This window comes from Somniosus microcephalus, chromosome 10 (genome assembly GCF_052327205.1).
Source record: "Somniosus microcephalus isolate GS21.2 chromosome 10, FLI_Smic_1.0, whole genome shotgun sequence".
Classification (NCBI taxonomy): domain Eukaryota; kingdom Metazoa; phylum Chordata; class Chondrichthyes; order Squaliformes; family Somniosidae; genus Somniosus; species Somniosus microcephalus.
The window spans coordinates 231,346,646-231,359,641 of NC_140996.1; the positions used below are offsets into that span (position 1 = coordinate 231,346,646).

Sequence of the window (12,996 nt, forward strand, 5' to 3'; positions counted from 1 at the left end):
CAAAGCCTTTCCACCATCCACAAGGCACAGGCCAGGAGTGTGATGGAATACTCTCCACTTGCCTGGATGAGTGCAGCTTCAACAACACTCAAGAAGCTCGACACCATCCAGGACAAAGCAGCCCGCTTGATTGGCACCCCATCCACCACCTTAAACATTCACTCCCTCCACCACCGGCGCACCGTGGCTGCAGTGTGTACCATCTACAAGATGCACTGCAGCAACTCGCCAAGGCTTCTTCAGCAGCACCTCCCAAACCCGCGACAAGGCCAGCATTTATTGCCCAGCCCTAATTGCCCTCGAGAAGGTGGTGGTAAGCCGCCTTCTTGAACCGCTGCAGTCCGTGTGGTGGAAGGTACTCCCACAGTGCTGTCAGGGAGGGAGTTCCAGGATTTTGACCCAGCGACGATGAAGGAACGGCCGATATATTTCCAAGTAAGGATGGTGTGTGACTTGGAGGGGAACTTGGAGGTGGTGGTGTTCCCATGCGCCTGCTGCCCTTGTCCTCTGTGGTAGAGGTCGCGGGTTTGGGAGATTTAATAGAGGTGTTCAAAATGATGATGGGTTTTGATGGAGTAAATAAGGAGAAACTGTTTCCAGTGGCAGGAGGGTCGGTAACCAGAGGGCACAGATTTAAGATAATTGGCAAAAGAACCAGAGGGGGAGATGAGATTTTCTTTTTTACGCAGCGAGTTGTTGTGATCTGGAATGCGCTGCCTGAAAGGGCGGTGGAAGCAGATTCAATAATAACTTTCAATTGGATAAATACTTGAAAAGGAGAAATTTTCAGGGCTCTGGGGAAAGAGCAGGGGGGAGTGGGACTAATTGGAGAGCTCTATCAAAGAGCCGGCACAGGCACGATGGGCCAAATGGCCTCCGTCTGTGTGGTATGTTCTATGAGTCTATGATAAGTCACCGGTTCAGGGGGCAGGGGAAGAGGAGGGCTGGAAGAGCTAGCAATCCATGTATAGATTCCTCTCCCATCCGCTGCTTACTCTGCCAACCATCACATTGTCAATTCCCGCTCGAGCCCCCAAATCCGAGGCTCCACAACACTCACCGAGGGGTCGAACTCGATGCTAGTCACTCCATCATTGCTTCCCTCCAGGGTTTTCAGGTTCTGGAGCGTCCCTGTGGGATGAAAGGGGATACGCCGGGTTAACAGGAACCAGGAACCCTGCTACCTGTTGTCAAAGCAGCATCGCAAACTCCCATTTCAACAACGACAATTCACATTTATATAGCGCCTTTAACGCAGTAAAACATCCCGAGGCGCTTCACAGGAATGTTATCAGGCAAAATTGGACACCGTGCCACAGAAGGAGATATTAGGACAGATGACCAAAAGCTTGAGCGAAGGGGTAGGTTTTAAGGAGCGTCTCAAAAGGTGGAGAGAGAGGCGGAGAGGTTTACGGAGGGAATTCCAGAGCTCAGGGCCCAGGCAGCTGAAGGCACGGCCGCCAATGGTGGAGCGATTAAAATCAGGGATGCGCAAGAGGCCAGAATTGGAGGAGCGCAGAGATCTCGGAGGATTTGGGGGCTGGAGGAGAGGTACGCACAGCAAGCTCCCACAAACAGCAATGTGATAATGACCAAATCATCTGTTTTAGTGATGTTGATTGAGGGAAAAATATTGGCCAGGATACTGGGGAGAACTCCCCTGCTCTTCTTCGAAATAGTGGCCATGGGATCTTTTACGTCCACCTGAGAGAGCAGACATGGCCTCGGTTTAACGTCACATCCGAAAGACGGCACCTCCGACAGTGCGGCTCTCCTTCAGCACGGCCCCTCCGACAGTGCTGCACTCCCTCAGTACTGCCCCACCGACAGTGCAGCGCTCCCTCAGTACTGCCCCTCCGACAGTGCGGCGCTCACTCAGTACTGCCCCTCCGACAGTGCAGCGCTCCCTCAGTACTGCCCCTCCGACAGTGCGGCGCTCACTCAGTACTGCCCCTCCGACAGTGCGGCGCTCCCTCAGTACGGCCCCTCCGACAGTGCGGCGCTCCCTCAGTACTGCCCCTCCGACAGTGCGGCGCTCCCTCAGTACTGCCCCTCCGACAGTGCAGCGCTCCCTCAGTACTGCCCCTCCGACAGTGCGGCGCTCCCTCAGTACTGCCCCTCCGACAGTGCAGCGCTCCCTCAGTACTGCCCCTCCGACAGTGCGGCGCTCCCTCAGTACTGCCCCTCCGACAGTGCGGCGCTCCCTCAGTACTGCCCCTCCGACAGTGTGGCGCTCCCTCAGTACTGCCCCTCCGACAGTGCGGCGCTCAGTCAGAAAGAAAACTACAGGATATTAACGCAGGCCAATTACATTCCACATCCAGAACCCTGACAGCACAATAATGAGCAGATTCCACAGAGAATTCAATCTCTGAAATTTATCTAAAGCAGATAGTTATCAAGGTTTTTATTAAAAAATTAGAGATCTTAATTGACAAAGAGCTAGCTGCATTTCTGGTTACCATATTTACCACCTCACTAGGGGAAATGTAATTTCTTCTAATTGCCAGTCTTGCTTTAGACTCTTTTGTATTCTTATCTTAGAGGCGGTGCAGCGAAGGTTCAGCAGATTGATTCCTGGGATGAGAGGGTTGTCCTGTGAGGAGAGATTGTGTAGAATGGGCCGATACTCTCTGGAGTTTAGAAGAATGAGAGGTGATCTCATTGAAACATACAAGATTCTGAGGGGGCTTGACAGGGTAGATGCTGAGAGGTTGTTTCCCCCTGGCTGGAGAGTCTAGAACCAGGGGTCACAGTCTCAGGATAAGGGGTCGGCCATTTAGGACTGAGACGAGGAGAAATTTCTTCACTCTGAGGGTGGTGAATCTTTGGAATTCTCTACCCCAGAGGGCTGTGGAGGCTCAGTCGTTGAGTATATTCAAGGCAGAGATCGATAGATTTTTGGACTCCAGGGGAATCGAGGGATATGGGGATCGGGCCGGTGAATGGAGTTGAGGTCGATGATCAGCCATGATCTCATTGAATGGCCGACTCCTGCTCCTATTTCTTATGTTCTTTCCTTCTTCGGAACTGCCTCATTTTTGACTTGTGCCCCCTTGTGTTTGAACACTTCGTCACAGTGAAGGATTTGCCTGGGCCAAATTTGCAAATCGTCTTCGTGGATCTTAAAAAATTCAAATAATTCACCTTGAGGTTTTCTCTTTTCCAAAAAAATACAAGCCCAACTTCATTGAGCTTTACTGATCAATTAAATTTGTGATAGACATTAGGCCCAACACGTCCATTCCCTTTTGATAGCACAATCATATCTACATCATCATATCTCTCAGCCCCACCTACCCACCTTCTCCCCAACCCCACCTACCCACCTTCTCCCCATATCCCTCAACCCCACCTACCCACCTTCCCCCATATCCCCATCCCCACATACCCCACCTACCCACCTTCTCCCCATATCCCCAGCCCCACTTACCCACCTTCTCCCCATATCCCCAACACCATCTACCCACCTTCTCCCCATATCCCCCAACCCCACTTACCCACCTTCTCCCATATACCTCACTTCCACCTACCCAGATTCTTCAGTAGAGATAGTCAGTAACATAGGACGTTGGCTGAGAGCGGTTACTGAGCGACAGTGTGAGGAAGATGGATTAGCTTCAGCTCCTCCATCACCCACACACAGCCTGTCCCACTCTCAGATACCAGCTCCTCCATCACCCACACACAGCCTGTCCCACTCTCAGATACCAGCTCCTCCATCACCCACACACAGCCTGTCCCACTCTCAGACACCAGCTCCTCCATCACCCACACACAGCCTGTCCCACTCTCAGATACCAGCTCCTCCATCACCCACACACAGCCTGTCCCACTCTCAGACACCAGCTCCTCCATCACCCACACGCAGCCTGTCCCACTCTCAGATACCAGCTCCTCCATCACCCACACACACAGCCTGCCCAACTCCCAATCTCAGACACCTGCTCCCTTATTTATTTTGGCCAATTCCAAACTTAATTAAGAACATAAGAATTAGGAGCAGGAGTCGGCCAGACGGCCCCTCGAGCCTGCTCCACCATTCAATAAGATCATGGCTGATCATCGACCTCAACTCCACTTTCCCGCCCGATCCCCATAGAGTCCAAAAATCTATCGATCTCAGCCTTGAATATACTCAATGACTGAGCATTCACAGCCCTCTGGGGTAGAAAATTCCAAAGATTCACCACCCTCTGAGTGAAAAAATTCCTCATCTCAATCCTAAATGGCCGACCCCTTATCCTGAGACTGTGACCCCTGGTTCTAGACACTCCAGCCAGGGGGAAACAACCTCTCAGTATCTACCCTGTCAATCCCCCTCAGAATCTTGTATGTTTCAATGGGATCACCTCTCATTCTTCTAAACTCCAGAGAGTATCGGCCCAATCTACACAATCTCTCATCATAGGACAGCCCTCTCATCCCAGGAATCAATCTAGTGAACCTTCGCTGCACCGCCTCCAAGGCGAGTATATCCTTCCTCAGATAAGGAGACCAGAACTGTCGCAGTACTCCAGGTGACGATTTGGTGACAATTTTGGAGTCGTGTTCCAGGTGACTTACAGTAGCTTACCTCCAACAATATCCCACAGCTTCACCTTCCTGTCACTGCCTCCTGTGGCCAGAATCTTGGAGTTAGGGGAAAACTTGACAGCGTTAACTTCTCCATCGTGCGCTTCCTGTGTGTCAAAGAGCAAAAAAAAAACAAAGTCAGATCTTCAAGAAGCGATTTTGTTCGAGTTATTTTCAATTTTGAAGAGGATCGTAGCAGACTTCAGGAGAACACAGACAGACTGGTGGGATGGGCAGACACACGGCGGATGAACTTTAACACAGAGAAGTGTGAAGAGATGCATTTTTGTCGGAAGAATGAGGAGAGACAATATAAACTATTGTAAAGGGGGTGCAGGAACAGCGAGACCTGGGGGTATATGTACCCACATTTTTGAAGTTGGCAGGACAGGTTGAGAAATCTGTTTTAAAAAGCTTACGGAATCCTGGGCTTTATAAATAGAGGCACAGAGTACAAAAGCCAGGACGTGATGCTAAATCTATATACATCACTGGTGCGGCCTCAGCTGGAGTATTGTGACCAATTCTGGGCACCGCACTTTAGGAAGGATGTCAAGGCCTTGGAGAGGGTGCAGAGGGGATTTACCAGAATGGGACCAGGGCTGAGGGACTTCAGTGATGTGGAGAGACTGGAGAAGCTGGGGTTGTTCTCCTTAGAGCAGAGAAGGTTAAGAGGAGATTTAATAGAGGCGTTCAAAATGATGAGGGGTTTTGATTGAATAAATAAGGAGAAACTGTTTCCACTGGCGGGAGGGTCGGTAACCAGAGGACACAGATTGAAGATAATTGTCAAAGGAACCAGAGGGGGAGATGAGAATGTGTTTTACGCAGCGAGTTGTTGTGATCTGGAATGCGCTGCCTGAAAGGGCGGTGGAAGCAGATTCAATAGTAACTTTCAAAAGGGAATTGGATATATACTGGAAGAGGAAAAATTTGCAGGGCTCTGGGGAAAGAGCGAGGGTGTGTGACTAATTGGAGGGCTCTTTCAAAGAGCCGGCACAGGCACGAGGGGCCGAATGGCCTCCTTCTGTGCTGTGAGATTCTATGGTAACGCTGCCTTGTCCAAGACTGACCAACTCGGCACAGAGCAAGGATGGAGAAATGTTTTCACTCAGAGTTGTGGGGATCGGGAACGCTCGACCTGGAACGGTGGCGGAAGCTGATTCCATCAATAATTGTAAAAGGGAGTTGGACGGGTTCTGGAGGATGAGGAACTGACCGGGTTACGGACACACAGCGGGGGGGGGGTGGGACTGAGCACGACGGCTCGTTCAAAGAGCCGGCACAGGCACGACGGGCCGAATGTGCTGTCAGTTTCTACGATTCTACAAGAGATCTGTGAAACTGCTCCCCAGCAAGAGTTAGCACCCTCAGGAAAAGAATGAAAGACTTGCATTTCTATAGCGCCTTTCACCACCTCAGGACGTCCCAAAGCGCTTTACAGCCAATGAAGTACTTTTTAAAGTGTAGTCACTGTTGTAATGTAGGAAACACAGCAGCCAATTTGTGCACAGCAAGCTCCCACAAACAGCAATGTGATAATGACCAGATAATCTGTTTTAGTGATGTTGGTTGAGGGATAAATATTGGCCCCAGGACACCGGGGAGAACTCCCCTGCCATGGGATCTTTTACATCCACCGGAGAGAGCAGACGTGGCCTCGGTTTACCGTCTCTTCTGAAAGACAGCACCTTCAACAGTGCAGCACTCCCTCAGTACTGCCCCTTCGACAGTGCGGCGCTCCCTCAGTACTGTCCCTCCGACAGTGCAGCACTCCCTCAGTACTGCCCCTCCGACAGTGCGGCGCTCCCTCAGTACTGCCCCTCCGACAGTGTGGCGCTCCCTCAGTACTGCCCCTCCGACAGTGCGGCGCTCCCTCAGTACTGCCCCTCCGACAGTGCGGCGCTGCCTCAGTACTGCCCCTCCGACAGTGTGGCGCTCCCTCAGTACTGCCCCTCCGACAGTGCAGCACTCCCTCAGTACTGCCCCTCCGACAGTGCGGTGCTCCCTCAGTACTGCCCCTCCGACAGTGCGGCGCTCCCTCAGTACTGCACTGGGAGTGTCAGCCTACATTATGTGCTCAAGTCTCTGGAGTGGGACCTGAACCCACAACCTTCAGACTCAGGGAGGTGAGAGTGCTGCCCACTGAGCCACGGCTGACAGACTGATCCAGGGACCACCTGGCTGATTTGTATGTGACTGGCAGTTTCTTACCAAGCTGTGCCGTATTCGGGCTGGGACCCTGGCCAGTGAGTAGAAGTTGCTTGGGCTGCAGTTGACTTCACTGAAAGACGTACTCGCCCATTTCCTGCTAGGATTCAGAAGAAAAGAAACAAACACACGTAAGTGGAGCTGAATTAATGGCCTGTCTGTCTGTCTATGCTCCAGGCTAGACAGAGATGGTGTGGAGACACGCAGGTAAATTGGAGATGGTGAACTGAGGGAATGGGCAGCATACAGTGGTTAATAAATAAGTTTTAAAATTTCACGGAAAAAACAAAAAAAAAATTAGTTCCTGGGATGTGGGCGTCGCTGGCAAGGCCAGCATTTATTGCCCATCCCTAATTGTCCTTGAGAAGGTGGTGGTGAGCCGCCTTCTTGAACCGCTGCAGTCCGTGTGGTGAAGGTACTCCCACAGTGCTGTTAGGGAGGGAGTTCCAGGATTTTGACCCAGCGACGATGAAGGAACGGCGATATACTTCCAAGTCAGGATGATGTGTGACTTGGAGGGGAACTTGGAGGTGATGGTGTTCCCATGCGCCTGCTGCCCTTGTCCTTCTCGGTGGAAGAGGACGCGGGTTTGGGAGGTGCTGCCGAAGAAGCCTTGGCGAGTTGCTGCAGTGCATCTTGTAGATGGTACACACTGCAGCCATGGTGCGCCGGTGGTGGAGGGAGTGAATGTTTAAGGTGGTGGATGGGGTGCCAATCAAGCGGGCTGCTTTGTCCTGGATGGTGTCGAGCTTCTTGAGTGTTGTTGGAGCTGCACTCATCCAAGCAAGTGGAGAGTATTCAATCACACTCCTAACTTGTGCCTTGTAGATGGTAGATGTGCTGTTGGAGCTGGGCTAGTTAGAAACACACGGGTTTCCTCCAAACAGACAAAGTAATTTATTTTGACAGCTTGGTAATACGGAGAGCGACATATAAGGGTTTTTTCCCCCCCGAATATAGTTTGAATACAAATATACCAAAGTTGAATGATAAAACAAAATGTGTGTCGTTGGAACATAAGTACTTTAGATCACCAGCATTCTGCCTAGAATTCACTCCCTAAACCTCTCCGCCTCTCTCTCCTCCTTTAAGACGCTCCTTAAAACCTCCCTCTTTGACCAAGCTTTTGGTCCTAATATCTCCTTATGTGGCTCGGTGTCAAATTTTTAAAAATAAAGAATCATAGAAATTTACGGCACAGGAGAAGGCCACACGGCCCATTCGTGTCTGTGGCAGCTCCTGTGAAGCGCCGTGGGAAATTTTAAGAATTAGGAGCAGGAGTCGGCCATTCGGCCCCTTGAGCCTGCTCCACCATTCAATAAGATCATGGCTGATCATCGACCTCAACTCCACTTTCCCGGCCGCTCTCCATATCCCTCGATTCCCCGAGAGTCCAAAAATCTATCGATCCCAGCCTTGAATATACTCAACGACTGAGCCTCCACAGCCCTCTGGGGTCGAGAATTCCAAAGATTCACCAGCCTCGGAGCCGACCCCTTATCGTGAGCCTGTGACCTCTCGTTCTAGACTCTCCAGCCGGGGGAAACAGCCTCTCAGGATCGACCCTGTCAAGTGTTTTACTACAATAAAGGTGCTATATAAAGACAAGCTGTTGTTGTTAATCCAGTCGGCAGACCAGTATCGAGTGGGGTGACCACTCCCCTGTTGGCGGAGTCAGTAAAGGCAGTGCGTAACTGACCCAGACACATCAGCCAGGGCCCAGCTTCCATCCTCACTCTGTGCGCAGTTGCTCGGTCTTAGACAAGGCAACATTATCGTAGAATCTTACAGCACAGAAGGAGGCCATTCGGCCCATCGTGCCTGTGCCGGCTCGTTGAAAGAGCTCTCCAATTAGTCCCACTCCCCCCTGCTCTTTCCCCGTAGCCCTGCAAATGTCTCCTTTTCAAGTATTTATCCAATTTCCTTTTGAAAGTTACTATTGAATCTGCTTCCACTGCCCTTTCAGGCAGCGCATTCCAGATCACAACAACTCGCTGCGTGAAAACAATTCTCCTCATCTCCCCCTCTGGTTCTTTTGCCAATTATCTTCAATCTGTGTCCTCTGGTTACCGACCCTCCTGTCACGGGAAACAGTTTCTCCTTATTTACTCGATCAAAACCCTTCATGATTTTGAACCCCTCTATTAAATCTCCCCTTAACCTTCTCTGCTCCAAGGAGAACAATCCCAGCTTCTCCAGTCTCTCCACGTCACTGAAGTCCCTCATCCCTGGAAACATTCTGGTAAATCTCCTCCGCATCCTCTCCAAGGCCTTACATAAGAACATAAGAAATAGGAGCAGGAGTAGGCCATACGGCCCCTCGGGCCTGCTCCACCATTCAATAGGATCATGGCTGATCTGAATCTAGACTCACGTCCACTTCCCTGCCCTCTCCCCGTAACCCCTAATTCCCTTATCTGCTAGGAAAATGTCTATCTCCATTTTAAATTTATTTAATGTTGCAGCTTCCACAGCTCTCTGGGGTAGCAAATTCCATAGATTTACTACCCTCTGAGTGAAGAAGTTTCTCCTCATCTCAGTTTTGAAAGGGCAGCCCCTTATTCTAAGATTATGCCCCCTAGTTCTAGTCTCACCCATCAGTGGAAACATCCTCACCACATCCACCCGATCAAGCCCCCTCACAATCTTATATGTTGTTTCGATAAGATCGCCTCTCATTCTTCTGAACTCCAATGAGTAGAGTCCCAACCTACTCAACCTTTCCTCATACGTCAACCCCCTCATCTCTGGAATCAACCGAGTGAACCTTGACATCCTTCCTAAAGTGCGGTGCCCAGAATTGGACACAATACTCCAGCTGAGGTCGAACCAGTGTTTAATAAAGGTTTAGCATCACTTCCTCGCGCTTGTGCTCTGAGCCTCTATGTATAAAGCCCAGGATCCCGTGTGCTTTGTTAACAGCCTTCGCAACTTGTCCTGCTACCTTCAAAGACTTGGGTACGTACACCCCCAGATCTCGGTTCCTGCACCCCCTTTAAAATTGTACCATTTAGTTTATATTGCCCTTTCTCATTCTTCCTCCCAAAATGTTTCATATGGTTAGAGGTACGACAGTATGTCCACAATCCCCTTGTGAAAGCGGGATGGGAATGAATCAATGATCGATCAATCAGCCAGGGTCCCCATTCCTGATCCCGATCCAGTAACCCCTTTTTGAAGGTGTGCTTGTGTGGGCATCGGAATAGGACAGGATTATGTTCGGCTACAATGCCCCCCCCTTGTCAAATAGCCCACATGACAGACTGGCCACTTGGACAAGGAAACAGAGGCCAGTTGAGAAACCGAAGATAGAATAAAGAGTAATCAGCACAGATTTTAAAAGGGAAGGTCATGCTTGACCAACCTGATTGAATTCTTTGAAGAAGTAACAGAAAGAGTAGACAAGGGTAATGTAGTAGATGTAATATACTTGGATTTTCAATAAGGTGCCATATAGTAGACTCATGACTATTGTCAGAACATGTGGAGTCAGGGGACAAGTAGCAGATGGATCGCAAGCTGGCTACAAAACAGAAAAAGAAAGAGAGAAGTTAAATTTCTAGAGGAAGAATTCAAAAGCAGAGAAGTTAAGTTAAACTTGTATAGAACCTTGGTTAGACCAAGCTTGGAGCACTGTGAACAGTTCTGCTCTCCATATTATGAAAAGGATCTAGAGGCACTGGAGAAGGTGCCAAACAGATTTACATGGATGATACCAGAACTGAGAGGTTATACCTATCAGGAAAAATTGAACAGGCTGGGGCTCTTTTCTCTAGAAAAGAGAAGGCTGAGCGGCGACCTGATCGAGGTCTTTAAGATTATGAAAGGGTTCGATAGGATAGACGTAGAGAAGATGTTTCCACTTGCAGGCAAGACCAGAACTAGGGGCCATAAATATAAGATAGTCACTAATAAATCCAATAAGGAATTCAGGAGAAACTTCTTCACCCAGAGAGTGGTGAGAATGTGGAACTCGCTGCCACAGGGAGTGGTTGAGGCAAATAGTGTAGATACATTTATGCAGAAACCAGATAAGTACATGAGGGAGAAAGGAATAGAAGGATATGCTGATAGGGTGAGATGAAGAGGGGGTGGGAGGAGGCTCGTGTGGAGCATAAACACCGGCATTGACCTGTTGGGCCGAATGGCCTGTTTCTGTGCTGTGAGAGAAAACTTTCAAGAGAAAGTTGGAGAGAGAAAAAAGCTTAAAAGTATGATTGGGACATATGTCGAGTTGTAGTATTGAAGATGACGAAGGGAAGGTTAAAAGGCTGGAGGTGGGACGAGTTGAGATGATGAATAACACCACAAGTGCGCTCACTCCCACCGCCCAGTGATCCAGTGAGCAAAGACACAGTCCAACAAATGGAGTCGACCTTGTGCTCCTCCCAAGGTGGGACACAGATGTTTTCATCAAGCAGACTGGAGCTACAGACCATGAGGTTAGAACGTCGGGACTTAGCTGCCCAGGAACATTCAATAGCTTCGATGCAGGACTTACCTAAAGAAGCCTTTAAAGGATTGGAGAAACTTGGGGTGGGTTGGAAGGCTGAAGGAGGCAGACCTAAAACAAAAAGGAAGATTTGAAGCTGATGAGAATGCTGGTTTTAATGAGGGGAGGTTGAAGCTTTAAGGTGAAGTCAAGCAGGTAGAATGGCCATCTGGCCCATCAAGTACTTAAACCCGGCATCCAACTCAACTTGCCCGGTATCAAGGTCGGGTACCCAGCCCGACTGCAAGGTCGGGTACCCAGCCCGACGCCAAAGTCGGATACCCAGCTGCATCATGATCTCTTCCAAAGTCTTGGACTGATCAATGCAATTCCAGGGACCCCCTGCAAATACTGACACATGTTGGATTGCAAAAATAGGCCTGTGAACCAAAGCCTGAATCCTCCAGTCTTTAAATATATTAACCAACCAATAAGAGAGTAACTGTAGTGACGTTGTCTGTCTGCGTACGCCCACTTTTGTAACCAGTGGATGTTGCTTATTGAAAGGTATATTAATGTTTGGATGCTGCTTCTCCCTAGAGAGCTAGGTGCGAGTCAGAGGAGGCTCCCTTCTCCACCTTTGTGCACAAGGCCTCCCGGCCATTTTCTAATAAACTTTAACTTTGTCAGCAGTTCCGTCTCTCCGTCTGGTTTTGCTCCGAAAATTCGAATCTAACACACATTTCTGGGGAGCATGTGCGAATATTGACACCTTCCCAGGGATTACACTCTCCCAGGGACCCCCTGTAATTATTAACACCCTCCCCGGCATCTAATGCAAAAGTATTGACACATTGCTGGGGGTGGGGGGGGGGGGTGCGGAGGAGAGGGGGGTCTCCCTGCAAATATTGACAGGTGTGTTGTGTGTCAATCTAACAGATCTAGCCGTCTCATCTAATTTGCAGAATCTATTTGCACCAGATTTCTCTCTGACTCTCGTTCCCCTGTTTCGTGACAAAAAAACACTGGCCAAAATTTTTAGTTGGAGACCCGCTGGGAGCAGGAGGGGAAGAGGGTCCAGTAGAGCATGGGAAGCCTCTCGGGAGACCCCACGTTTACCTAAAACTCCAGCCCGGCTTGTAGCTCTTGGTCTCCTGTTGTCCAGCTCCCTCTGGTGGCCTGCTTGGCCCTTGACGAAATACATCTCTAAAAACAAAACAAGTTTCATATTCAGCAGAATCAGGAAGCAAGAGTTAACTTATTCTGTACGTTACCTGGGGGCAGTGATATCAGCAATAAAGGGGCAATATACTCCCCATTCTGTACAGCCGTGGCTCAGTGGGCGGCACCCTCGCCTCTGAGTCAGAAGATCCTGGGTTCGAGTCCCACTCCAGAGACTTGAGCACAAAAATCTAGGCTGACACTCCAGGGCAGTACTGAGGGAGCGCCGCACTGTCGGAGGGGCAGTGCTGAGGGAGCGCCGCACTGTCGGAGGGGCAGTACTGAGGGAGCGCCGCACTGTCGGAGGGGCAGTACTGAGGGAGCGCCGCACTGTCGGAGAGGCAGTACTGAGGGAGCGCCGCACTGTCGGAGGGGCAGTACTGAGGGAGCGCCGCACTGTCGGAGGGGCAGTGCTGAGGGAGCGCCGCACTGTCGGAGGGGCAGTACTGAGGGAGTGCCGCACTGTTGGAGGGGCAGTACTGAGGGAGCGCCGCACTGTCGGAGGGGCAGTACTGAGGGAGCGCCGCACTGTCAGAGGGGCAGTACTGAGGGAGTGC

General features: G+C 50.3%; 1 protein-coding gene across 1 annotated transcript in view; it reads right to left on the reverse strand.

Annotated features, from left to right (window-relative positions):
- The window catches only part of LOC147112154 (autophagy-related protein 16-like), a 112,894-nt gene that overhangs the window by 36,819 nt on the left and 63,079 nt on the right, over positions 1-12,996 (reverse strand). Inside the window, exons 7-11 of the mRNA XM_085999751.1 lie at positions 12,338-12,424; positions 11,288-11,350; positions 6,790-6,886; positions 4,577-4,682; positions 1,061-1,131 (exon numbers count right to left, since the gene is read on the reverse strand). Of these exons, the coding sequence (XP_085855877.1) occupies positions 1,061-1,131; positions 4,577-4,682; positions 6,790-6,886; positions 11,288-11,350; positions 12,338-12,424 (424 nt within the window). The remainder of the gene's footprint in view (positions 1-1,060; positions 1,132-4,576; positions 4,683-6,789; positions 6,887-11,287; positions 11,351-12,337; positions 12,425-12,996) is intronic.